This window comes from Panthera uncia, chromosome D1 (assembly GCF_023721935.1).
Source record: "Panthera uncia isolate 11264 chromosome D1, Puncia_PCG_1.0, whole genome shotgun sequence".
Taxonomy (NCBI): Eukaryota; Metazoa; Chordata; class Mammalia; order Carnivora; family Felidae; genus Panthera; species Panthera uncia.
In genome coordinates this window covers 59,187,171-59,211,016 of record NC_064808.1, presented here as the reverse complement: position 1 = coordinate 59,211,016, position 23,846 = coordinate 59,187,171, and the positions used below count along the sequence as shown (strand labels likewise).

The window sequence follows — 23,846 nt, the reverse complement described above, 5'->3', positions numbered from 1 at the left end:
TCTTCCGTTATAGAATTTCACGGTCCGAGCATTAACTATTTGTCAGCCACATTGACCCTTAGTGTGGGGTCTGTTCCCATGGCATACAGAAGCCGAGGGCTCATGCCCGCTTACGAGAACTGATTGTTAAATGTTCAGGAATTCTGCAGGCTAGTTTTTGAACACTACTCTTATGAAAAAATAAAGTGTGTGAAATTGAAATTAAATAAATTTTATTAAAAACAAAGATAATCAACACTCATCACTTCCTAATTATTTTACTATATTCCACTATTCTCGTTCTCCTAAGTTTATTAGGACTCTTGTGTCTTGTGGAGGAAGGACTTGGTAATAGGGTCCTACTGTGCATCTCTTCCCAAGTCTGGGTTCAGTGACATCTCGTTAATAGCATGAAATCGGCCAGGGTGGAAGTATTTACACCACAGAAATAGGCAAACGCTACCAATGAAAGCTATTTTTCTTTTGAAAGCCAAGTATTAAATGTTTACCAGTATACCACGGGTGGTATCCGTTCAATAAATGGGATGAAGGGAGAAAGCATTTGGAAGCCCAGGACGCACATCTTTTCAAACCTCCCTGGACAAAAAAAAACACAGCATGAGACACATTTCAGAGGCCTCCACAGAGCCGACTTCCCCCATCTCCTTTGTCCCAGAGAGGCCTTCGTGTTAAATTGGGTTTTCTTGACAACTGAAAATCATGGTTAAACAGGAGGAGGATGGAAGTGTTTTTCTCCAGGACCTAATTCCTGAGCCAAATGCCTGTTTTGGCAAGAGGCCTCTGTGGTGTACAGGGGTACAGGGAGTCGACTTAATCTTCTCCAGAACCCAAGCAACCCACGGGACCCTGGGCTAAAATTACATCTGCTCTGGCTGGCCAAAGTGAAGGCTACAGGATGACCAAATGGTGCTGATTTAACATTTCCCAATGATCAGGAAACCTCCAAAGAGAGATCAGTCAGAGGAGGCTGGCCCGCATGTGTATGAGGGGCAGCAGCCAGGGCAGCCCCCAAAAGGAAACCATCCCCGGAGGGCTAGTTGCCATCCAAGCAGAATCTGAAGGCACATATGTCAGGACAAGGCTGGACAGTCGCCAGCACCAGGATGAGATCTGTTAGTAATTCTTTGGAAGGACAAAGTTCCAGCAATAAGAAATTCAATTTTCCTCCATTAAAGAAGGCATCTCTCAGTACCAGCTGAATACAATTGATGGAATAAATCTTTCCCATTAGTGGAGAGATAATTTCACATAAATGTATTGGGAGACCTTCAGAGCAGGACTGAGAGTCTTTGCTGAGCCTCACCGCTTAACTCGTTTGTCGTATAATTGCATTTAGACCAAGGGCCTCGGAAGGAAACCGCTGACTGGATTAGCATTAACCAGATTGGGTGTAGTGAGGTGAGGTGAGGTGAGGTGGGGTGGGGTGGGGTGGGTGGGGTGGGGGAAGGGAGCTTGATGCATTGTGGGTAGTTGTTCTTGCCTTCTGAAAGGACAAGCTGACACTAGTGAGACCAGCTGCTTACAAGCCTGGTGTTAATTGCTTTTCTCATCAAACAGAGAAAAGTTTATCACTCTAGGAAGGTAGAGATGTAAGTACCCAATGAGGCAGAGGCTGTTTGAGATCCCTTTTTTATGAATGCCCATAGGTCTCATCAGTAGCCCTTCTCCAAGCCAGAAAAAAAAGCCATCTGAACAGAGGCAGATGGAAACAGTTGTCTGGATACTCACACCTGAATATTCGCCTCAGATCTGGCTTGTCAACCAGGGCTGTCTCCCCAGTGCCCTGATGCCTTAGGATGTTGACACCACTGAGCACCTCCTTTTTCTCCCGTTGCCAGTGGTAAACAGAATGGTCTAAGTTGGGCCCGGAGCTGTGAGCCCTGCATGTGAGGCTTGGCTCTGCCACTACCCGCTGCGTGACTTGGGGCAAATAACGTAACCTCTGTGGACCCGTTGCCTCTTCTTCCACCAACTCATTGATTTTCCAACAGGCTTTTCTCTGGCTTCTCCAGAGACATAAGAATCCAGAGTTGCCTTCAGAATCACTCCAAAGCTCTTATTTCGTCTAGAGAGATGTGGTTTCTGTTTTCCATGTTGAGGTCCTTATAAAATATCTTCTGGTGAAAAGGTTCCATTTCTGATGTATTTCTGATATATTTGAAAAACCATCATTCTAGATGATCTCTAATTGCCCCACTCATTTACTCAATCCACCATTGTTTTAAACAACGACCTAGTGCTTATTAGGCATTTCCAGGCACTACAGAGAGAAGGAAAGGAGTAGTCCTTGACCCTGCCCTCAAGGAGCTCACGATCTAGTGGAGAGGAGGACTGTGTGCAGTGTGGCAGGGTATCTGGGTGTTTGTGTCAGGTTTTGGAAAGAAGTGACTAGTCTAATTAGGGTCATCAAGACAGACTTCAGGGAAGAGGTGTCATTTGAAGCCGAGTCATAAAGGATGAGAGTGTTGGGGGAGGGGTGCTGGAGTGACACTGAGGCAGCTGGGAGAGCGCTGCACGGACACAGAGGCTTAGGCAACATGTGCCTGACAAGTTGGGGGGAAACAGATGGTTTGTTGTCTGGGATATAGAGGGTAAGTGGGAGCGGGGATATTATTGGGAGATGGCGACAGGTTCCAGAAACCACTCCAGGGGGATGCTTAGCATCTGCCCTTCTGCTGTTTCTAAAGCCAGACAAGAGGATGTACCCTCTATCCTGTTCACTTTCTCGAGAGTATGTCCGCTTCCACTATGTCCATTAGTGACAATAATAGCCACTGTCATTCATGGAGCTTGCTCTGAAGAAACAGAGTTTCAAAGAGCTGTCACATACTTTTGCAACTTTAGAGAGCTAGAAAGTGGCAGAGTCAAGCGTTGAACCCAAGTCTCATGATTCTGGATTCTCAAGCGTAACTCTGTAACCCGGCTGCTAACTCTGCTGCTGGTGTAGCCCTCTTGTATCAGTTTATCCCCTTACTGCATAACATAGAATCCTTAGAAAATGACGTCTAGTAAGGTATCTACAAACATCTCCCAGTTATAACCCTTTAGAGGACACTTTGATGCCTTAAATTGAGTCAATATGAAAAAAAGAAGAATATTACTCCTCTTGAGTAAATACAGCGAGCCCCTGGGTGCCCAGATATGTCTGAGCGGCCTGCCTTCTGTCTTCTGACCTCCAAGGCTTCCCTGCCATCCAGGGTTCTAAACATGAAAAGTAGATGACGTCATTCTCTCTTCTCTACCCACAGGCATGCGTGTGTCATTCGTGGTCAAGTGATGACATCAGATGGGACCCCACTGGTTGGTGTGAATATCAGCTTCGTCAATAATCCTCTCTTTGGATACACAGTCAGCAGGCAAGATGGCAGGTAGGAGACCTTTTGTAGAGCAGGGTTAGTGAAGGTCCTGTTCTCGTGGTCTTGCCACATAGCTGCTGCTGGAATGGCAATGTGGAAAGAGGATGGGACCTGAATTCAGAGGCCTAGCTCTGCCACTCACTAGCTGTGAGACCTTGCACCTGACTCTGGCCTTAGTCCCTTTGGCTAGAAATTAAGCAATCTCTTCTCGTTTGGTTCTCAGAGTAAGCATAGGGTACCTTATACATGTTATCCTGCTCAATGGCTTATAATATAAAGCACTGTCACATGGGCCACTTTCCTCAGACCAGACAACTCCAGAAATGTTCGTATTCCTGCTGTGTGCTTTCCATCTACAACTGCCTAGGTCTGTGGAAGCCACTGGGCGATGACAGAACTCTGCCCCTCGGATCCCCGCGAGAACAGTCGGTAGAAGGAAGTAAAGTTTCTTCACTCACTCTAACTCTCCATTTGCTAGAACAATTAGACAGTTCTCCTCACCTCTCTGGGCCTCAACTTCTTCACCTATGAATGGTCCTAACACTAGCATCTCACAATTTGGTTGTAAGGATGACATTCCATGATGGATGAGGAAGAGCCTTGCACACAGTAGGTGTTTAATAAATCTTAGTTTCCCTTCCCTCCTCTGGTTCATTGCCATATTGCCAGGACCTGGCACACGGTAAGGATGCAGTAAATATTAGCAGTTTATTAAAATTACAAATTATTAAATGATGAGGAGGTGATGATTGTGGTACAGGCCACTAGGAATATTTTGGAGAAAATGGAAAGAGAAGGAAGAAAGTGGAACAATTTAGGCTGTCGGTGGTGACAGGTCCTCGATTTTTAATAAAATCAGGTGGTGGCAGTCCATCTGGCTAAGTGTGGGCCCATAAGGTTGATTTTCACTCTGTGTTGGAAATTATGCTCCAGCCTGATTGATTTTAGCACCTCTTTAATCCAATATCAGACGTGAACATGTCCCGGCCGAGGTGATAATGAAGTAGAGGCTCATCTGTTTGTAGACATGTGTGCCTCTTAGACAGAGTGGCAAGCTTGGCATGGGGAGCCCTCTCCCCCCTCCTCTCCCTGTGAATGGGAAGGGGCCCAGCTAGAAGGGGCTGGCGATCAGTGCCAGGAGTAATCTGGCCGGCCCAGACCACTGTCCCCTGCCCCACACACCTTCCAGCCCAGGAAGCACGTCAGTGCAGACGTTCAGTACGGCATGGGGGAGTATATCTTTCTCATGCTCTGTCTTCACTGCCTTCCAGCTTGGGGCTGCCTGCTAGATGGAAGTGGCAGATGTGAGCATTCTAGGCAACAGGTATTGTGGCTACATCATTACCTGCTGTGAAACAGTCATCAAGAAGGAGCCGTGGGGACTGCTCTTTTTTTGTCACGAAAGGTGTCCGTCATTCCCATGAAATGGCAAATCGTCAGTCCTTTGCCTTTGCTGTACTTGGTCAGAGTGGGTCCGTAAAACACTCCGGAGTCATGTAGGTTTGGTGGCCCTTGAGAAGAGCCCACTCCTTCCCCTCCAGGCTTTGATTCCCCCTGTGTGTACTGCCCCTGTGATTTCCGTGGCCCGTTGACAGCATGGGGAGCCTGGGAGGCAATTGTCAGCCACACTTCCTGCATCAGTTTACTAAATCACATCATAGGAACCAGAGTTGCAGAGAGCTTGAGTTTCAAAGCGATTCTTAACCAGTGCTTTATGGGGCTTGAGTTTTCCTCCCAACTAGACAGTGCATAATGGAGGAGAGCCATTACTGACTCTCCAGGTGCCTGCAGATCCCCATTTGTTATGTATGAATCTTGCCCATTTCCTTTCAGCTTCCCTTTCTTTCACCCTCCTTATCTCTCACACCTCGGGAGAGCCCGTAAGGCCGAGACATAGCCTGAACGTCACAGTGTATACAAGTCTGTGGACCAAGTCTAACTCAGCTCTGTATCCCTCACTTCCCAGGCAGGCACTGTGCTGCCCACTCTCGCCCAGCTCCTCGGTCCCTTTCACATACCCACCACACTGGAATACCAGACATCAAGACTTAACTAGAGCCAAAGAGATCGATAAAAAGATGGAAAATAGAAGCCATGAAGAAAAATTTGTAAAGAATAGCAGACAGAAGAAGCAGTCCAGGCTCGCTGAATTGAAAAAATGGGGGAATACGGAGCATGATGCCCTGGGAGTGGGGTTCTGGGCTTTTCCCTTTCCTTATCCCATCTGTCTAATTAATAACTGCCAAGTGGTTATGATCATCATTTTACATGACGAGATTGAGGCTCAGGTGACAGAAGTCACCTATGGAGTGAATAGCAGTGCTTAGACAGGCCCTGAGCTGTTTGGGCTTCGCCTGAGATCCAGGCCTTCCTTTTGTGGTCAGACTCACATCCATATCCACAACAAGGTTTCCCTCCAGATGAACAGGCCCAGCTCTTGGCAAGATCCAGTCACACCCAGCTCTTGGCAGGGCCAGCTGCCCCTAGCCCACTCACCACCTTGAGAATATGTCTTTTCGGGTTTGTCTTCGCTTCCTCCCCACGCTCATGCTCTCATGAAAGGAGCTCGTGAGCCGGGCCAAAGTTCTGTTTGATGGTTACAAATGTTCTGTCAAAGTACAGATGCTCTTCAGTTCTATGACAGGAAAGTCGTTCTCTGGGTATTTCCCCAAACCATGGATATTCTCTTAGAGAGCCAAAACCTAAACTCTTGGTTCAGAACAAACTCCGTCACTGTTTATTGAAGATGACACTGTCCTACTTCTGCTACCCAAGTGTGGGCCTAGAAAGGGCTGAGTGAGGAGCAGGCAGAGTGGGTGAAAAGTTTCAGCAAAGGACAAGAGTCAGGCTCCGGAGCCTAGAATCCCGAATCTGGGGGCATCGTCTGTCAGGAACAGGATTTGGCACTAGGTCAGGGCAGTTCATCGTAAAATCCCGGGGAGAGGGAAGAGCAAGCCAGAGCAGAGAGCCCAAACCCGCATAAAGGTGAGGTCCTGTGTTAGAGTCTCTATAACCAACTGCACGGGTGAATGCTGGGTTGGTCTATAACAATAGCCCAAGTAGGAAGGAGCCTAGGGTGTTCAGTTCAGAAGAAACTGACAGCGTCATTCATACAGTCCTTCTGTAAACTATAAGAGACAAGTGCTGGGCTAGATTCTGGAAAGAATGAGGAATCATGCACCTGCGCCAAGCAATAAACATGTGACTCCTGGGCGGTGTGTGGTGGGCCAAGAGGAGGAGGGCACGTGATGCCCTGAGGGGGAGGGAGCTAGAATTCTGACCAAGTAAGGAGTTTGCAGGAGCTCTCCAACCACAAGAACAAGATGAGGACAGGCCTTGAGAATGCATCCTCAAGTAGTGGCTAAAAGACTCTGTCCAGAGACATCACAGCCAAGAGGTGGCAGGTGGACCGGGCCACTGTTTCTAAGTCCTGAAGGACTGTCAAAGGCAGAAGGAGTCACCCCAACAGGTAGAACAAGGCCCAATGGCTAAGTAGCTATAAGAAGAGGGACCCAGGCTCAATTCCAAAAATAACAAATCCTAACAGAACTAACGGAAGATAGGACAGTCCTTCTGTGGATATAGCAAACTCCTCATCACAGGGAACCAAATGGTCCCTTGCTGGTGATTCCATAGAAGAAAAGCATCAGACTGGGAGAGGGCTGTGAACAGTGGCCGGCTGGCCACCGGCTCTCCCGGACACCACAGAGACCTCACGGCAGCAGGGAGTCTGGGCCTCAGTCTTCAGCTTCCCTTTTGCACCTCACGCGTACTGTCAGTTGTGCCTTTTTGTAATTCCAAAGGCCTGCATTGAGTAATCTATCATAATCAGAGCCAAAATTGCCATAGGATCATAGGATCTTAGTGACTTAAGAATAATCCCTTTGAAATTTAAGAAACAAAACAAATGAACAAAGAAAGAAAGAGGCAAACAAATTTAAAAAAAAAGAAAAGAAAAAGAAAACAGACTCTTAAATACAGAGAACAAACTGGTAGTTGCCCGGAAGGGAGGTGGGAGAGGGGATGGGTGAAATAAAGTGGGTCAAGAGTACATTTATCTCGGTGAGCTCTGAGAAACGTATAGAATTGTGGAAGCATTATATGGTATACCTGAAGTGAATATAACACTGTATTATTAATTATACTTGAATAAAAAATCCATTTGAACCTTTTCGTTTTATATATTGAGAAAATTGAGGGCCAGAGAGGCTGAGGGATGTGCTCGAGATCGCAGAGCAGTTCATGGCAGAGGCAGGACTAGGCTTAGGGCTCCTAATACCAGGGCAGGACCTGTTCCACTTCATTCTGCTGACTTCTCACTGAGCTTCAGCTCTAAGGGTCCCTAGGTACCAGAACCACCATAGCAGAAGCTCATCAGCTGTCCTGTGTCCCGGCAAATGGCTCTCCATAGCAGCGATTATTAATGTTGGTTTTGGTAAAATCTCTGTAATGAACCATTTCCCCCAAAACCAATGCTTTATGGAATCTCTGTTACTGTTTGTGGTTATAGTGAAGTCTTTAGGTTTTATGGTCTCCTCAACAAGTGCTCAGACCTTTTGGTGTAATTTTTTTCTCCTTTATATCTCTCTTTGCCCCACCCCCACCCATTATCCTCTTCCTCCTCATCTCCTGTTTCCTGCTTTTCCTGCTCCCCCCTTTTTCCCACCCCTCCCCCTCTCAAACAGCTTTGACTTGGTCACAAATGGCGGCATCTCTATCATCCTCCGGTTTGAGCGGGCACCTTTCATCACACAGGAGCACACCCTCTGGCTGCCTTGGGATCGCTTCTTTGTCATGGAAACCATCATCATGCGACATGAGGAGAATGAGATTCCCAGCTGTGACCTGAGCAACTTCGCCCGCCCCAACCCTGTCGTGTCTCCATCCCCGCTGACATCCTTTGCCAGCTCCTGTGCAGAGAAAGGCCCCATCGTTCCAGAAATTCAGGTACCCAGCTTTCTTAGCTATATTTCTCTGTGCTTTTATTTCACCTGTGGGGTGGAGGAGGATCTCAGAGACAGGGGAAAGGGAGATCTCATCAGCCCACCATGCAGAATCCGGCTGCCAGACCCCACAGCAGCCGTGGCGTGTGATGGTCACCCCTCTTCCATACTCAAAACACAGGAGCACTGGAAGCTTCCTGGCACACTCAGGCATATAATAAACTCCCACTCCTTTTCCGCTCTGCCATCCAGTTCACTTCCACTCTCCTTTCCCCCCAGCCTCCAATGTCCCCCTCTATCATCATTTCTGTGGAAAATATTTATGATGATAGGTTCTACCAACAGGAGTGGGACACACAGGCATCATAATAAAGGTTCAGTGAGAAAATATACATGAGGCACTTTAGCACAAGGTGTAGCACTCAGTAAGCGCTCAATAAATTTTCTCCAGTATTATTCTTATTTAAGATTATTTTACACACACTGCCTTCATGCCAGAGGCATGCTTTGGCTCAAATCTCTACATACAAGTGCTTTACTTAATTCTCATTAAAAGGAAGTAATTTGGAAAGATACAGTCTAATCGGATTGAAACCAAGATAGATTCTTGGCCTAACAAAGCTGTGGAGAGTGAGATGTCTTCTGCCATCCCAGCCCAATCTCAGATGGCAGGAACAAAGGCCAAGGGAAGAGAGATGGCAGGAAGAGGTCCCAGGCTCGCTCGCTTGCCCACCAAGAGCTCTGGTCATGTGCATGTTAATAGGTTGCAGGGGCCTGTGGAGCAGGGAGCGTATACACTTTCGTGTGTATGTTTCACGCCTGGCTGAGCAGTCATATCTGCGTGTGCATGTGCGTGTGCGTGTGCGTGTGTGTGTGTGTGTGTGTGTCCTGCTGATGGGCTTCTGGCGCCAGCCCACAAGGACATACAGCCATTTTGAAATTCTCATTGCACCCTCAGGTTGAAAACCTCGCTCCTTTTAGAGATTCGGCGCCGGTATCCTATCTCAACTACCAGGCTGACCTTTCTTTTGAAATGGTTGTCAGCGGAGACAGAGCTTGCTGGAGAGAAGTAATTTGTTACTCAACCCTGGTTCAGCTCCATCTAGACATTTTCCCAGGAGCAGAGACTTTGGAACAAATGAGGTTAAAGGTCCCACCCTGTTCGCAGCGCTCCCTGAGCTGGGTGTCTGCGAGCCCAGCTGGGTCACAAACCTTGCTTATTATCAGATTCATGAAACACATGAAAACAAGCTCCTGGGTTTTCCTGGCCCTATCATTGGCCAGCCTTCACAAGCACTGGGAGATGTACACTGTAAAAGGTGTGTTGAAGATAAATATTTATGAGAGCATCAGGATGGCACTCGAACCCTGCCTGTGGTTCACCAGGGTATAGAGCCTGCTTTGTCTAGAAGCTGCAAGCTGATTTTTAGGAAGGTTGCTTTGCTTTAGGCCCAGTCCCTAAAATTTTGTGTGCTCAGAACGGGGTAGGGAGAGCTCACCCCCATATGTGATATGAAATGGACAGAAAGGAAAAAGCTTTCTTTGTGCAGGCCCAGTTTCTCCCTGAACACCAGAGTAGAATAATCATTGTCGTTTTAATGGATACGTTAGCCTCAATTGATTTAATGTCCCCTTCTTAAAACAGAGCCCAGAGCATCAAGCTGATAGAAGTTCTCTGCTTTCGCCATGTGTCTGAGAACCCTGACATTGATTTAAAGTTTCCATCTTGGAAATGAGCCCATTACATACAGGAGATAAAGTGCCACCTTCCCCACCATTCTGTTCATCTAGCACAGCATGGGGCACGGAAACTCCATGCCTCCAGTCTGACCCCTTTCTGTGGGTGAGCTGGAGCGAGGCATTGGCCATAGGCCCTTGGCAGGCCGTGCTCTCAACCCTGCATAATTGTTTGGCCAACCTCTTATGGTCTCTGTTTATTTTCCCAAAGAGGAGAGGTATTTGAGGGTCTTATTTTAGGAAAGTTTTGAGGGAGAAACTGCCCTTGCTGAGGCGGCTGTCCGTATTAGTCTGAAGGAAAGTCTGTCTTCATATTACCCTCAGCTCCCAGCACCAGCACCAACGGCAGCAGCAGCATCCTGTTTACTGAGTACCTGTCATAGGCTGGGCACTTTATATGTGTGACCTCACTCAATCCTCACACTACTCTGGAGAGGAGGCTGACGTTCGGCAGCTTGCACGCGTTTCTCGGAGGGCATAGCTAGTGAATGAGAGGCAACATGATGATAAATATTTTACACGCATTATCTCATGTGTTCCTCTCACTAATGCAGCAGGGTGAGCATCGTCATCCGCGTGGAATGGGGCAGGGGTGTACCACGTGGAGCTGGTCCGGAGCCAGGCCTCCTGACTCTGGGATCCCTCCTCTTCCCTCCCGTTTCCTCTTTGCCCCTCTTCCCCTCTTCCTCCTGCTTCTCTTCACACCCTGCCTCCCCCTCTTCTTTCGTCTCTCTTTTCTAGTTCCTGCTCCTCCTCTCCCTTGTCCCCCATCTCTGCTTCCTCCTCTACCTCTTGAACACCCAGAGCACATGGGGCTTGTCAGCCCCCCTCCTCCCACGAGTCCATGACCGTCACTTGCTGTGTAATCTGTCTTCTAGGCTTTGCAGGAGGAAATCGCTATCTCTGGCTGCAAGATGAGGTTGAGCTACCTTAGCAGCCGTACCCCTGGCTACAAATCTGTCCTGAGGATCAGCCTCACCCACCCTACCATCCCCTTCAACCTCATGAAGGTGCACCTCATGGTGGCAGTGGAGGGCCGCCTCTTCAGGAAGTGGTTTGCTGCGGCCCCGGACTTGTCCTATTACTTCATCTGGGACAAGACAGATGTCTACAACCAGAAGGTGTTCGGGCTCTCGGAAGCCTTCGGTAAGCCTCTCAGCCCCAGGACTCAAGGCCATCCTCAGAGACACAGTGACGCTTGGGGACGTGGGGCTCTTTTTCCACTTGCCGTGTTTCTTCCTCCTCCCTTCCTCTTCTCAGAAATTCCTACGGCTTAGTCGGCCTTCAAGACTTTTCGGTGGCCATCCGTGACCTAAGAGAATGTACTCAAAGACTTGAATGTGGAAAAGCTGATAATTTTTTTTAAAGGGGGTTACAAAAGCAGAAGGGCCCTTGAAAAGTGCTCTGGTGGTATGTGACAGCTAAAAGAGGCTTTGTGCCACGAAGATGCAGCTATGGCCCCCTCAACCATCTGGCCTGAACTCACCCATGAGAAATGTGGGAGTCTGGAGCTCCTGGGTTTCTTCAGAGTTATTGAGGTGCAGGAGCTAAGATTCTGTCTTCATCAGGAAGGCTTGTTGGCCTTTTTACCTTATTTTCAATCAAAGAGGTTCTGTCGTTGTTGTTGTTGTTGTTAAAGTTTTTATTTGTTTTTGAGAGAGAGAAAGGAAGAGAGAGAATCCTAATCAGGTTCCATGCTGTCAGCACAGAGCTCAACGCAGGGCTTGAACTCATGAACCGTGAGATCATGACCTGAGCCGAAATCAAGAGTCAGACACTTAACTGACAGAGCCACCCAGGGGCCCCCCTCCTCATTGTTTCTGTCTGTTTTTAAGATGAAGCAGAAGGTGACTGTGGCCTCACCTGGAGTCCCAGCCCCACTCAGACGTCGGGCTCCAGGGGCTGGCTGTGCTCATTCCAGCCTCCGTATATAGCAGAGTCCCAGGAAGGGTTCAGAGCTGGACTGTGAGCCGACCTAACCCCTGCGGGGCTAATCCCCCAAACACGTAGAGTATCAGCCCAGGAAATTCCTTCTCATCTTGAAACCTACTCCAATTTCATCCCCTTATTAGATTGAGCAATGGCAGAATGAGGAAGCAGAGGAGAAATAATGTTGTAAAGAAGAAAGAGAGGAAGGGAGGGAGGGAAGGCAGGCAGTCAATAAGAGAATGTCTGTTGAACACCTGCTCTGAACAGTGTGCTTCCCTGCACGTTAATATCCCACTTAATCCTCACAACCACCCTGTGAGTCAGAAATTGTCCTCGGATTCTGCAAGAGAAAGCCGAGGCCGGGAGAGGTGAGGGAACCTCCCAAGGATGGATGAGACAGGAACGGAGCTGGACTCATCCCAGTCCTTCCCTGTAGTTTTGCATCCCACCCTACCACACAAGGGCATGCTGGGAGTGAAGATGCCATCTCTTTCTGTTCACTCTCCCTTCTGTAACTCAAAGTACTTCTGGGTTCTCATAAAAAAAAAAAAAAAAAAAAAAAAAAAAAGCCTTGCAACCTCTTCAGGTGAAATGGGTATCCTTAGTGTCCACCAGCCAGGGACAAAGGCAGGTGTCTGCATAGTGGGACTTCAAGGGCTGAGGCTCACTTCCCTTAGGTGACCAATAGGAGGCGTAGAGGCTGCTTAAGGGACTCACGGTCACAGAGATGTCCCTGTGAACATTCCCCTCCTGCCATAGATGGCTAACAACTTTTATGGCACCTAAAGAAACTTTTAAGGGACTGTCCACTTGTTAATTCCTGTCCTGAACATGCAGTAGGATATTGACCTCTTGACGGATACTGTCAGCACAGAAAGATGCTTGAAAGAAATGGTATTCCTGTCTCTACTGGTTCCTTTCCACAGGGCAGGTACAGGGCTTTTTACAAATCCAGTCTCAGGACAGCTGCCATGGTTAGCCTGCATCCCGGTGCCCTCCTGAGGAGGTCTGGATTTATGAAACAGAAATGAAACCAGGGGATTTTCAAGCTTTGAGACTCAAAGCAACTGCCAGCTTTCAAAGTACCCTAAGTGAGCTCTTTTTCCATGTATTCATTATAAACGACCTTGAATTTTTTTCTTTAGTAAAGTAATACCATTATCATTCATAAAAATGTGATGAACGGACAAAAATATAAATAAATTCATACATGTTTCTATAAAACAACTACTTGTTAACATTTATGTTTATTTTCTTTTCTCGTTTATAGTTTGTGTATAGTTTTTTTTAAGCCTAGATAGAATACTGTATATACAACTTAGCATTATTCCATAAGCATTTTCCATGACACCCCACTATCTTCATAACCAAATTATCCGGTGGCTGCATAATATTCCTCAAGTGGGTACACTTTGAAGACGTACTTACTTATTTGTTTATAGAGCGTGAGAGCTGTGGAGGGGCAGAGGGAGAGGGAGAGAGAATCCCAACCAGACTCCACACTCAGCATGGAACCCAATGCCAGGCTCAATCTCATGACCATGAGATCATGACCTGAGCCAAAATCAAAAGTCAGATACTTAACCAACTGAGCCATCCAGGGGCCCCATCGAGTGGGTACACTTTGATTTGCTCAACCTGTAACCCCTTTTAAACTTTTAGATTACTTCCAATTCGCACTATTATAAATAGTGCTGCAGTGAAGAGTTTTGTGCCTGAAGTATTTTCCATACTAAAGGATTATTTCCTGGGAATTGATTCTCCTGGGTCCTTTTTAAATTGTTTAGTACTTTTTTTTTTTAACTTTTCCGCATAATGCACAATTGCTCTATTAAAAAAAGGATATTAAGGCTCAGGATTTCTAAGGCACTTAGAAATATGACCTTTTCTCCTTTTCTACGAAAGACAAGCCAGAGCCTTGCGTGCATATCAAAGCCAAAGAAGAGGCTTTACTCACGTGTGCACTTTGCGCCTTTGCTCACCTGTGTGCTTTTGTTTCCTACAGTTTCCGTGGGTTATGAGTATGAATCCTGCCCAGATCTGATCCTCTGGGAAAAAAGAACGGCAGTGCTGCAGGGATATGAAATCGATGCTTCTAAGCTGGGAGGATGGAGCCTAGACAAACATCATGCCCTCAACATCCAAAGTGGTAAGTGCATTAACAGAATTCCAGGAGCCAGGCCATGGTGTGGCCCTTGTCTCGTAACCTCTGTGCCCTGCCAGATTTAAAAAAGAAAAAAAAAAATGCACATTTCAAATTACATGGGCTTGTATGTGATCAGTCATCAGAAGGATTAGTCAACAGATACTCCTTGGGAGCCTGCTCTGTGCTTGTCACAACTAGGCAGTGGAGACGCAGAAATGAAAGACCTCAAGAGATGATATTCTGGTCAGAAGCAAACACTTCCCAGGCAGTCTCCAGGCTGTGCCGTGGATGGTGCCATCACACACAAAAGCACAGGACACTGGGGCATGGAGGGCAGCAACTCAGTTTCCCGGTTCAGCACGGTGTCTCTTTGGAGAGAACCTCTGAACTGAGTCTCAAAAGATCCAGAGGATCAGCCCTATATATCAAGTAGGGAGAACATTCTAGGCAGAAGGCACAGTATGTGCCAAGGCACAGAAGTCTGAAAGAAGAGTAATTGGAGAGAAGGTTTCTTATGGTTTGAGCAAAGGATGAAGTGAAGGCAAGAGCTGAAGCAAAAGCCAGAGCTTGAGCAGCCAGAGCCCAGGGTCAGAAGACTGGGACTTTGAACTTCATCCAGAGGCCGATGTCAAGCCTCTGAAGGGTTTCAAGCATCCAAGTGACATAATCAGCTCTGTATTTCAGATAGCCCACCTTGACTGTGTTCCAGGATGGGACAACTAAATATGCTCCTGATGTCTGACATCTCCCACCTACTCTGGAGAGGCCCTGGATGCTACTCAAAACCACAACATTGTGTCTCTAGTATACTTTACATGTTCTTAATATTTGCAGAGAATTTTTGAACCTATGGATTTTTTTTTTTCAATCTTACTTTCCAGATTCCTGTCATTCAGTAGTAGAATATTGTAGACCGCAAAACTGAAGGCACTTTGCCATTTGGTAATGAAAGGAAGGGCAGAAGGTTTGGAAAAGTACATGCACCCAAACCCACAGCAGACCAAATATCATAAACTCGTGTCTAAGCGTGTCCAGTGGTCAGAGTCAAAAACTTTGCACTGCTACTAAAATTGCCAAATAATTTTAATAAAACGATTTGAATAAAAAAAAAGGTTTAAGGAAAAACTAACCAACTAATTGTAAATTTTATGATAGAAGAAAGATTTGTGAATAGCTGAGACAGCCTTTAAAAGAAAAAGGAAAAAAGAGGCACTGCCAGACGGTTTGGTATCCGTCTTAAAAGAAACCACAGTCTCCAAAATTGTGGTGCTTGTACCCGAGCGGATAAATAGCTTCTACGAAACAGAGCATGGGGTTCAGAAACTGACCTATAAGTGGTCATCAGGAATCATTTTGGCCATGAGTGCCAGCAAAGCCAAAATAACAGAATTCCAAACAGGCAAAAAGTTTGTTTCTCCCTCTCCTGAAAGTCTGGAGGTAGATAACCCAGGGCTGGCTTGGCATACTGCAGGCTCAGGGGCTCAGGCACCTCCCCTCCCACTGCTCCAATCAGGCCTCCATCCCCAAGGCTATGGTTCACGGTGACCGCTGAAGCTCCATCCTTCATATCCACATCCCATCCAGCAAGAAGGAGGAAAAGGGCTAAGGGCAAGCCCTTTCCATTGCAAGGACACCTCCCAACAGCTGCCCACCCCATTTCTATTTCCATGCCACTGGCTAGAACTTAGTCGCCTGCCAAGTGTAGGCAGTTCCAGATAGTCACCTGGACAGCCAAACATCAGGGGTTCTGTGGCTACAGAAAAAGGACGGGGGACAGGATGGATACCTGTGGATGACTACGGTTTCTGCTACGCTCCATACACACATAGAAACTGGCACATGACACAGGCAACATCAGATATCGGTGGAGACGGATAGTTATTTTAGAAATCGTATTGGAAAAACTGGCTCAGTGGGTGAAGAAAAGTAAAATTAAGTTCACACTACATACAAAATAAGCAAGATTGATTACAGATCTAAATTTAAAAGGTAACACTTGAAAACTAGTAGAAAACACAGAAGAATATCTTTATGATCTCAGAGAAGGATTCCCTAAAACCAAAAAGCACAAGCATTAGAGTAGGAAAATGATTTGATTGGACTAGGTAAAAATGAAAGATACCTATTTAATAAATGACAGAGCTAATAGGTGACAGCCTGGGAGAAGATTCTTGTGACCATAAACCCAAAACTCATTCAGGCTTCAGTATGGAAGGAGTGAGGTCGGAGGCACAGTCCAGTTTGGAGACTGTGGCAATAATATGGGAGATAAAGGATGATCTGGGCCCAAAATAAACAGTGTGGATATGGAATGAAGGCTACAAGTCACTGAGGTCAGTCCCTTCATTTTGCTGGTGAGGAAACGGAGATCCAAGCTCTGTTAAAACAGTAGGAAAGCCAATACAACATCTGGGATCAGCCCATTAGGAGCAAAACCAGGTAAAAACCCAGGTGTCTTGAATCTACCCTGGTGAGAAGAGACTGAACTTCACTCATGCATTTCTCTAAACATTGATTGAGATCTACTCTGTGTCAGGTTCTGCGATAGGCACTGGGGATATAGAAAGGGAAATAACATGGTTTCAGTCTAAAGAGAGAAAAACATGTAAGTGTCATAAAAAATCCACACTGCAGTAGAGATGGGGACTAGGTACAGGAGATGTGTACAGTCTATTTGAGAAGGAGTGGAGCTGAATGATTAGGGGCCTGGACTTAAGAGCACTTCTGCTACTCTCCGTGTAACCTCAGGTAAGCCACTAGCCTGTTCCCCCCTGTGCATCCAGAGGGGACAGTGATACCTATCTTACAGAGTTGTTGAGAGCGTTCAATCAGGAAGGCAGCATGGCCTGTTGAGGACACTCTGGGTTTCATGATGGGGGTGTGGCAGCCTTGGGGGGTAAGTCTTGGAAATGGTAGGCAGAGATCTTGCATTCCTTGCAAAATCGAGGCAACTCTGTGGTCAGCCACAGAAGACAGCCGTTTCCTGCTCCATAGGTGATTCTGTTCTTCTGTCCTTGTCCCAGGCATCTTACACAAAGGGAATGGGGAGAACCAGTTTGTGTCTCAGCAGCCACCCGTCATCGGGAGCATCATGGGCAATGGGCGCCGGAGAAGCATCTCCTGCCCCAGCTGCAATGGCCTTGCCGATGGCAATAAACTCCTGGCCCCCGTGGCCCTCACGTGCGGCTCTGACGGAAGCCTCTACGTGGGAGATTTCAACTACATCCGGAGGATCTTCCCCTCTGGGAATGTCACCAACATCCTGGAGTTGAGGTATGTAAGGTGATGTCCTCCTCACACTTCCTAATACTGTCCCTTTGCTATCCCGTGGCGCCCACCTAGCATTACCCACGACACCCAGAGGAGCCTCACCTGTCAGAGTCCATCTGAGACTTTTCACTTCCCAGCTCAGGGCTAAACTGTAAGCTGGGGGCTCTGGGGAAGCAGGTGCTGCTCTCCACCGGGCACTGAAAGGAAGACCAGCCACTCGTGGGGCAGGGGGATATCTTTGATGCCCAGAAGATGTAGAAGGCTGCTAACAACGAGGAATTAGACTTTTTGGAAGCCCTTGAACTTCTTTCTGTTTCCTGGCACCAAACAGATTGAAATTAGTCTCATGAGACCTCTTATAAGGACAAAGATGGCAGAACGGACAAAGCCAGCATTAGTAGGTTTGGCCCTGTTACTAAACACTCATCTGAGTTAGAGCAGTCCTCTTCAGCTGTCTGGTACTGAGATAAAGGCCCATGGGCTGAAATCTGGCAGTGCCCCTGTGCTCCTAGCATGCTGCAGGGCCAGCCGACTCCACCTTTTCTTTCTCCCCATCCCAACCGTGAGTGATGGAGCATAGCCATACTTAGAGCTCGGGGAAGGGCCTGATGGGTTGCATTTTCTCTAGACTCCCTAAATCGGGTCTTCTTAGAACCAGAGCACTGTCACAGGGTGGGTTCTAGGGTTACAGAGAAGCTGTGGTTAGAGACAGGGTTGCCCCACACTCCCTTTCAGGAGAAATTGCCCCAAGTTCCTCAAAATTGCTTTAGGGAGTAGGATCTGCCCATGTCCTGGGCAGGAGTTCGTGTGAACAGAACAGGCCTGTGAGCTGGAAAGCCTTCTTCCAAACTGGCCAGGGAAAAGGAAACTCACTTCTGTGAAGTCCCAACTATTTGCCCAGTATAACAGTCCTGCAAGATATTTACCACTGTTGCCCTTGACAAACAAGACCAAGGAGACTCGGGGAGTTTAAAGAATCTGCCCAAGGTCCAGCTTCTAGAGTGGCGGACCGAAGCCCACAAGTCCACCGCACAGCTCTGCATGGCCGAAGAATTGTCACCTGACCCAAAGAGGGCCACTTTGGCTTTAATGCCTTGTTAAGTTATCCCCTGGAAGTAATTGCCTGCTGAGAATGTCTCTGCAGTGCCCATGTGAAGGAAGGGAAGGCTTGCTAACTGACCACGGTCATGGCAGCCCTCAAGAGGAGAGGGTTCGTAGTCACCCACACACACAGAGACAAATGAAGCAGGAGGTCTTTGGCCATGACAAGAATCAGAAGCCTGAATTCTGTGGACTCATAGGAAGTGGGATATCAGGCTCTGTGAGAACCACCAATGGAATATTCTCTGCCTTTCTTCTCTCTTTTATGAGTTTCACTGCCACAGACATCCGTCAGGGAACGAGGAACCCGTAAGCCTGTCTGCTCCAGTCAGCTGCTCACATTGTCTTTCCACCTCCTGTAGGGTAATGGGAAGAGCCACAGCCTAGGGGTCAGCCCACCTTGGCAGAGAAGCTGTCCAGCTGTGGGCAAGACATCTACCCGCTCTGGGCCTCCATTTTCACATCTTCAAATAAGACGCCCCATTTTCCCTGCCTCCCACCTTTGAGGGGAGATCGTGGAAGACAAATAAGTAGGGAAGGGAGGAGTAAATGAAATTTGGAAAGAAAAATACACGTATCAGTATGTTGTCAATCTTAATGTATTTTCTTCCCGGCCTGTCCCCCTGTTCCCCCCCGCCCCCTGCCCTTCTAATTATGGTATGTCTCCAGTTCTGTATTCTGTCATGAGGAGGATCATGGTGGGCTACGCAAGTTTTGAATACCCTCTGTAGGGCAGCATGCACACCAACAGAGGCACAGCAGTGAACATGCGTGTCTCGGGGAGCGTGACTCTGTACGGGGCGGGGAGGGGGGAGGGAAGCCGCTGCTGCAGCCCCTGTCTTAGCTCTGGTGAGAGCAGCCGCGTGTGTCAGGCTCATCCCCTTCCCCGAAGTCAGCAGTAGTGGTGCAGGTGAAGCCATGCCTCTTCTGTGATATGTAGCTGCTTGTAAGTGAGCTCACTGACAAGTAATATCCAATATAAAATAAATCAGTGTCATAGCTGCTAAGTCTTTATTTATTATAGTATTGTACAGTACCGTTGCTGTCAAGTTCTCAGGCTGCTAATAATGCTTCTAACCCCGCTGCTAACACCTCATTCTTTCTTCTATTCCCTGCTCTCCTGTCTTCTGTCAGAAATAAAGATTTCAGACATAGGTAAGCCAACCAGTGGAGAATTTCCTGTCTCTCCTCTGCCTTGTTGCATGTTGTGTGGTAAGCTGCACGTGTCAAATTCAGATGGCTCACTAGCAAATGGATCCTGTGTGATTGGAACTGATTGGAGGTAATCAGTTACAATGAGAGGAAGTCATTAATAATGGTGGGGGTGGGAGGCGAGAGCCCGAACTCCTCTAATCTCTAGCAAAGTGTAGCAGTTACTTGGGTAATCTGTGGACATGACAGACTGAAATAATAGGGGAAACAATTTTAACCTTGGCATAGTTATTTGAACACCAATCCGTTTATCCTTGGAGTGAATGAGGACAACCTCCTAACTGTGTTGAATGGCTTTCATAGTCACAATGGGATGTCTTGAGAACATCTTGATCAGGTGAAGAACTTGGACAAAGACAGGTTTCAGATTTGCACTTCTGTGGGCATTGCAGGTGCCTTGGCTTTGGTGGCTAGGATGCTAGGTGACCCCACCAGAAAGTTTGCCAGCAAGGGAAGAGTGGGGAGGAATGTTTAGGCCATATGAACCACCCAGATAGGTGGTTCATCAAATAGGAGCTTTATCACAGAGGGGATTTGTCGTGTAGGCTCACAGTGAGGCTCAGCAGGCAGAAGGGAGCCACCTCATCAGAGACACCAAGAGAAATGTCTGCCCATCAGCACCACTGCCTTTGGGGCACTCTTCTGACTCCTGGGGAACAGTCACTTCAGAGTCCCCTGCCTAACACACATCTGGGTGACTTGAAAAAGCCATGGGCAAATGGAGCTGGGGCGGCTACCAAGGTAGCTTTCAGTTACCCACACGTGGCTCATACCGAAGTGGCGCGTGGGCTGGGTGCTGAGTGGGAATAAAAGAAAATCTTAGGCTGGCGGAAAGAGGCAGACCCCAAATCCAATAACGATCATCTCCGTATCTATGTAATTAGATATGGTATTAATGTAACAATCGTATATATTATTTTAAGATAATAACATGGACAGAGCATTTAGCGTGAGGCAGAAAGAAGGTTCATGGATTTACATGGGCTATAGCAGTTCATCCCCAAAGCACCCTGTGAAATAGGTGCTCATGGCACATCTAATTTACAGATGAGAAAACTGAAACCCGCCCCCTCCCCACCCGCCCATTGTCTGACCTTGAAAAAAAAATCACCTCATCTTTCTGAGCTTTACTTTTTGACTTGAGGTCAACAAAATCTCTCTTGGAAACCGTTTTAAGGGTTACAGAGGATACTTGTAAAGTATCTAGCATTGTGCCAGGCACAGAGGGGAGCTCCAGACATGGCTGCTATTATTATTGCTAGTATTATTATTATTATTATTATTATTACTATCATCATCATCATCATCATCATCATAACAATTATATGATGATGATGGTGTCAACTTTCCCAAAAAGGAATTCAGTCCTCTTACAATCAAAGATACGTGTCTTAAAGTAAATTAAATAGAAATTGGTAACAAAAGGAAAAAAGAGGAAACACATATGTGTGATTGTATGTCAGATTAGACCCTGGACTTCCTGGCAGCCAGAGCAAACAGGGAAACATAACTATTCTCATGGTTTGCATTCTCAGAAATGGGAAAATGTGCTCACTTCTCAGAGGGGAGAATACTTTTTCCTGACACGGAAATCTGAAAGAATTTTTAGTGAGCTTTGTATGGCTGATACTGAACTATATACATCGATACATACCTTCAGGTTCAGTTTTAGAGAAAACATAGAAGTTCATTTCATACGAAGATCTTGGGTGAAAATCTAGCATTTCACGTTGAGACCTTCAGTGAGTGGCGGTAACTGCCTGGGACGCAGTGGGGTTATAGGGGACCGAGCTGGGAAGAATTAGTAGGTCAGGGTTCTTGTCCAGCTTTGTTGTGCACTTGTGTGGCTTTGGGTTGGGCATCCCGCTTTTCTGGCTTCCAGTTTCATCATCTGTGAACTGTGAGAGCTGTGGTTTTGGTGCCTGATGTTTAGTGATCTTTTGATACATCCATAGCATGATTTCAAAGCCAGTTTCCTGCCCTCCCTCAATTCATCGTTTTCTCAGGTGCCAAAAACGATTTCTAAAGTAAAACTAAGTGGAAGGAAAAAGGGAATTTGTTTCTGCCTTCTCTAGTTTCTTAAAGAAAATCTGGAATGAAAACACCTAAGTCTGAGCTCTGATTTTAACTGGCACCTGGATATTGGTAAATCCCTTCCCCTCTCTAGGCCTTGGTGTCCCCATTCATAAATGTCAGAAGTGGATTAAAAATTCTAAAATTTTATCCTCTCTGTCCATGAGCATTTACTGTCTCAGCTGTTCCCAGGAATGGTAGCCTGCACACATGCTCCCCAGGGCAGCCTTGCATGCCTCTGGCTGTTCAGCCTCCATACCAGCCCACCGCGCAGGGACCTCTAATCCTTTGGGCATCTTCTTCTGTGGACCCTTTCAGGGAGCGAGGATCCTCATTTCCTCCTGGATCTCTTCCCCAGGGTGATGGAGGATGCTTGATGCCTTTTTCAGGGGCACATTTGAACTCAGGTCTTCATCAGTCTCCATCAACGTATTAAGTTAACTCCAACAGAAAGCCCTAACTTCCCCCAGGAAGTAGGTTGGGCAGGACAATATTAAGTCTGACATACTTGGCTTTTCCATTATGCAGTAACATAAATACTCTGAAAGTTTCTCCAGGTGACCAGCTGCCATTTATTGGGCATTTTTATTTCTTTTTTAAAATTTTTATTCAACCTTTATTTTTGAAAGAGAGAGGGGGCAGAGGAACAAATAGAGAGGGAGACACAGAATCCAAAGCAGGCTCCAGGCTCCGAGCTGTCAGCACAGAGCCCGATGCGGGGCTCAAACTCACTGTGTGATCATGGCCTGAGCCGAAGTCAGAGCTTAACCAACTGAGCCACCCGGCCGCCCCTGGGCATTTTTATTTCTTAATGGAACTGGCACTATGCTCAGAAATTTATATTCTTTATACAATTTTGTCCTCAGAGTAGCCCTTTAATGTAGTTGTGATTATCCCCATTTCTTAGATGAAGAAACTAAAGCTCAGAGTAATGAAGTGATTTGCCCAAGGTCACCTACTAAGTGGGTGGTAGAACTAGTATTTGAACCTCTGTCTTTGTGGCTCTCCCCCCTGGTTCTAAAAGCCAGTAAATCAAGTTCTACCAGGGCCGCCACCAAATGTGGTCAGAGGATGCTAGTTACTCTGAGACAAAGGGAGAATTCTCACTAAGAAGCAGGGAATAGATTGCCTCTAGTCCCTGGACTCCCAGCTCCTATCAGGAAAGTCCCACACCATCCAGAAAGAGGACAGTGTGAGGCTTGATTTCAGTTCATGAATGTCCGGAATGGTACTCTTATAGCATCCAAGTGTGTACGTAGCTTCCAGAAGTGCCAAGCTCACGTTTGTGGAAGTAGAAAAGAATGTGGGTCCCACAGTGGACTCAGGAAACAGAGCTGTGACCCTTCTCTGTGCCCAGCCCGGCTCAAGATACCAGGAATCAGAACTGACTCAGACATGGTCCCTGCTGCAGAGCTGATCCCGGGGCTTTCAGCTGTAGGCCACCTTCCATGGTTTTGAGAGTATTCAAAGGCCTTGCTGCTCGAAGCAAGCAGACAGACCACACTGGTATCCTCTGAGAACTTATTAGAAACATGTGCTCTCAGGCCACACCTCAGAACTGCTGAACTGGAATTTGCATTTTAATACAATCTCCAGGTAATTCATCTGCATATTAAAATTTGAAGAGCATGCCTCTAAGGCCTCAGTTTCCAAATCTGGCTGTGCCTCAGAGTCGCCTGGAGAGATCTTAAAGGGACAGATGCCCAGGCTCTTCAGATATTGTGGATGAGGTTTTTCTTTCTTAGGCTTTCCTGGTGAATGTGCTGTGTAACCATGTTTGAGAACCATCACTGTAAGATCCATAGCATTATTATTTCCCCTGTATGCTCCCAGCAAGATGGATAGCCATTCATTCACCGGTGCATAAATTTGTGGGCTTTTCTGGAGCACTTACTCTGCACCAGCCCAGGGCCAAGCAGCAGGGACTCGAAGCTGGTCCCTGCCCTTGAAGAGTTCGAGATGTCATTGAGGAGACAGACAACTAAGCAGAACAGTGTCTTAAGGTCCTACAGGTAGGAAAAGTATATTTGCTAAGGGTCTGGTGACACGACGAAGCAAGTGGCCAGTTCTCCAGGGGAG

The 23,846-nt window shown here is 47.0% G+C and overlaps 1 protein-coding gene across 1 annotated transcript in view; it reads left to right on the top strand.

Moving 5' to 3' along the window:
• The window catches only part of TENM4 (teneurin transmembrane protein 4), a 233,189-nt gene that overhangs the window by 155,740 nt on the left and 53,603 nt on the right, over window positions 1-23,846 (top strand). The window contains exons 13-17 of the mRNA XM_049640560.1: window positions 3,249-3,368; window positions 8,042-8,303; window positions 10,915-11,182; window positions 13,971-14,114; window positions 17,135-17,384. Of these exons, the coding sequence (XP_049496517.1) occupies window positions 3,249-3,368; window positions 8,042-8,303; window positions 10,915-11,182; window positions 13,971-14,114; window positions 17,135-17,384 (1,044 nt within the window). The remainder of the gene's footprint in view (window positions 1-3,248; window positions 3,369-8,041; window positions 8,304-10,914; window positions 11,183-13,970; window positions 14,115-17,134; window positions 17,385-23,846) is intronic.